General features: G+C 35.3%; 1 protein-coding gene across 1 annotated transcript in view; it reads left to right on the forward strand.

Annotated features, from left to right (window-relative positions):
• Window positions 1-563: 563 nt before the first annotated feature.
• Window positions 564-2738, forward strand: part of LOC118740389 (POU domain protein 2-like) — a 37421-nt gene continuing 35246 nt past the window's right edge. The window contains exon 1 of the mRNA XM_036471901.1: window positions 564-604. Coding sequence (XP_036327794.1) covers window positions 568-604 — 37 coding nt within the window. The 5' untranslated portion in view covers window positions 564-567. The remainder of the gene's footprint in view (window positions 605-2738) is intronic.

The raw sequence follows: 2738 nt of genomic DNA on the forward strand, positions 1-2738 counted from the left end.
CTAGACTACCACCATCGTCACCACCACCACAACATAATCAGCATACAGTTGCCTACACCCCCATGCGTATTTATTTTTGCTTTCCAACTCAATTCGCATTCGCAGTGACACATCTGCAGACTTGCCTTGCTGCATTTATTTGCTTAGGATATTTGATTTTTTTTTCGTTGGTCAATATGAAGGACACTGGACGTTGGTCGGCGAAAGGGCATTGATCGTCCACCGCAAGCACTGGCGCAGTTGAGCAGTGCACTTGGGTTGCTGTGTGGGTTTTAATGAAGAGGGAAATAAGGATAATCAATAATTTGCAAAGAATATTTCGATTTGAACTCTGGAACGGCGAGCTTGTTAACCTCTTGCAGCAAGTTATCAGTGGCTGATTGAATAAGTAGTCTTTGGTTAAGAAATAAATAAGTCCTGATATAAAATAGATACCCATGTATGTATATTCTCTTACGTATGTGACTACAGATGTATACATTTTCTTATGGACATTATATTGCAATATTTATAAATTTTTACATTTAAATTTTGTTTATTTTCTCAACAGATGCATTCACTGGACACATGCGAAACTCGCCTTCACCTTTGCGGCCTGCATCGGGTAAGTAACCAAAGTTTTGTCTTATTTTTCTCACTATTTTATAAAAACGCACGCGCTTGTGGTAGGCTTGTGTATGTCTTCATACTGTACCCGGCACACATGCATGTACATACTAGGGATGTTAATTTTTTCGCTTTTTACGATCCCGGTATTTTCGGGATGTCGTTATCACAATCTCGGGATCCCGGGATTAGATATTCATTACATTTCAACAACTTAAATCGAAAAAATTGCTTCTATATTGTTTGAGAAGCTCTCCTACCATAAAATAAATAATAAATAAATGGGTTTGAAACCTACTTTTTTATTTAAAGTGGCGTTTTTATTTTTTCTCTCTGACGTCAGGATTTATTTTAAGGAACTTTGTAAATTCAAAGATATGATTAATTCCAAATTAAAATATTCAATGCAATGTAGAATAAAAAACAGGAATATACCAAATGAAAGAGGAAATTTCTTTAGAGTTTAAAAAAATATATAAAATTTGTTGGATTCACAAGGACGAATAGGTAGATAATTTTTAAGGCTAATAAAGTTAGAAGGACGAAATTCGAGGATGTTATGGAGTTTATATAAGTCCTTAACATATAATTTCTCACCAAAAAATATTGCGAAATTTCAAGGATAAAATTTTAAAAGGATATTTTCAATACTTACCAGTCGTTATGCACCAAAAAAATCAACTTGTTTAAATTCTACAGAATTTCGTCTTTAATTTGCTACCCATACTTCTACTTCTGGCCTAGAGACCCATTTCACTGAATTTTTAAATCATTTTTGAATTACTGACGTCAGAGTGAAAAACTAAAAACGCAATTTTACTACATTTGGCGCATGGTTTCGCGAATAGGTATATTGATTTTTGTGTGTAAAATTTACTATCACAAGGTGTTATATGTATAATGAGCTAGACATTTATAAAAAATATTAGTTATTACATAAAAAAACAAAGAAATACAGACAACACTGGTCAAGAAAAGGAGTTTCCATTATTGCCATCAGTGCAAGTTACAAATCCCGAAATTCGCGTTATTATTTGCCAAGAATCCCGGGGTTTTGGGATCTAGGTATATGAGATTTAAATATTTCTGCACAATCATACGCGTGCTCGCCTCGCTACTTTAATCCGTTGCCTCAATTCTTTCAACATGCATCTTCCATCCATCAATTCTCCTTTTCGCTAATTTCCACATACAGCTATCCACGCACGCACCTAAACACACACACACAATCATTCTGGGTACCCGCAACACGACGAGGCTGTCGCTACATATGGACTATTTTAAGGATGTGCGACAAATGCGGCGGCGATCCCTTGCTCACGATGCCACGTACACGTAGCACGTGAATACAAAAATTTATTATCGTTTTGAAGTGAGAAGTTTATTAGAGTTCATTGGAATAACTACCCAATCTACTACAAGCGAGGAGTGGATAGAAGAGGGGGCAAATTCGTTTCGCTTGTGTCGATGTTGCAACTCTCAAATATTTCTCTTTCCAATTTTGAAAAGGATGCAAGGGCACAACGCCGACTCGTGCCAATATCATTCGATTGCATTAGCCACATTCTGTACATACATACATATGTTGGATTGTAAACTCCAAATGCCCAAGAAACTATTACAGAATATGTATGAGTATGTGTGTTTGGGTGAATTTGAAAATAGCACACACTCGTGTCTGGAGCCTGGCACGAGCAGAATTAGTGAAAAGGGAAACATTTGCATTCATTAAATTGAAAATTCGTACGTAATGAGCCATCGATACTAGGGATGGGTAAATTCGATATTCGAAGCTTCGAGATTCGAATTTAAATCGAATTTTAGCTCCAAAATTAGGAATTTTTAAAATGACGAATTTTTAAAACTCGGATAAAAGCTAGAAAAAATTTAATTTCGTCTTTATTTGATAAAACCTAAATAAATTTCAGATGCTTTATAATTACGGTGACCATTCGTACCGATTTTGGCGGACAGTACCGATTTTGAAAAATTGTACCGCTAAATTTTTTTTTAAAAGTCGGGACGTAGAAGTGTTCCGATTTTTCATATTTGTACCGATTAAATCCCAATTTTCAGTGTTTTTTTTATTAATTTAATAAGAGTCTCCCTGTACTCTGGTCCAAAAACAATTT

The sequence above is a fragment of the Rhagoletis pomonella genome, unplaced genomic scaffold, assembly GCF_013731165.1.
Source record: "Rhagoletis pomonella isolate Grant_MI unplaced genomic scaffold, Rhpom_1.0 Rhpom_scaffold_00006, whole genome shotgun sequence".
In the NCBI taxonomy this organism is placed as follows: Eukaryota; Metazoa; Arthropoda; class Insecta; order Diptera; family Tephritidae; genus Rhagoletis; species Rhagoletis pomonella.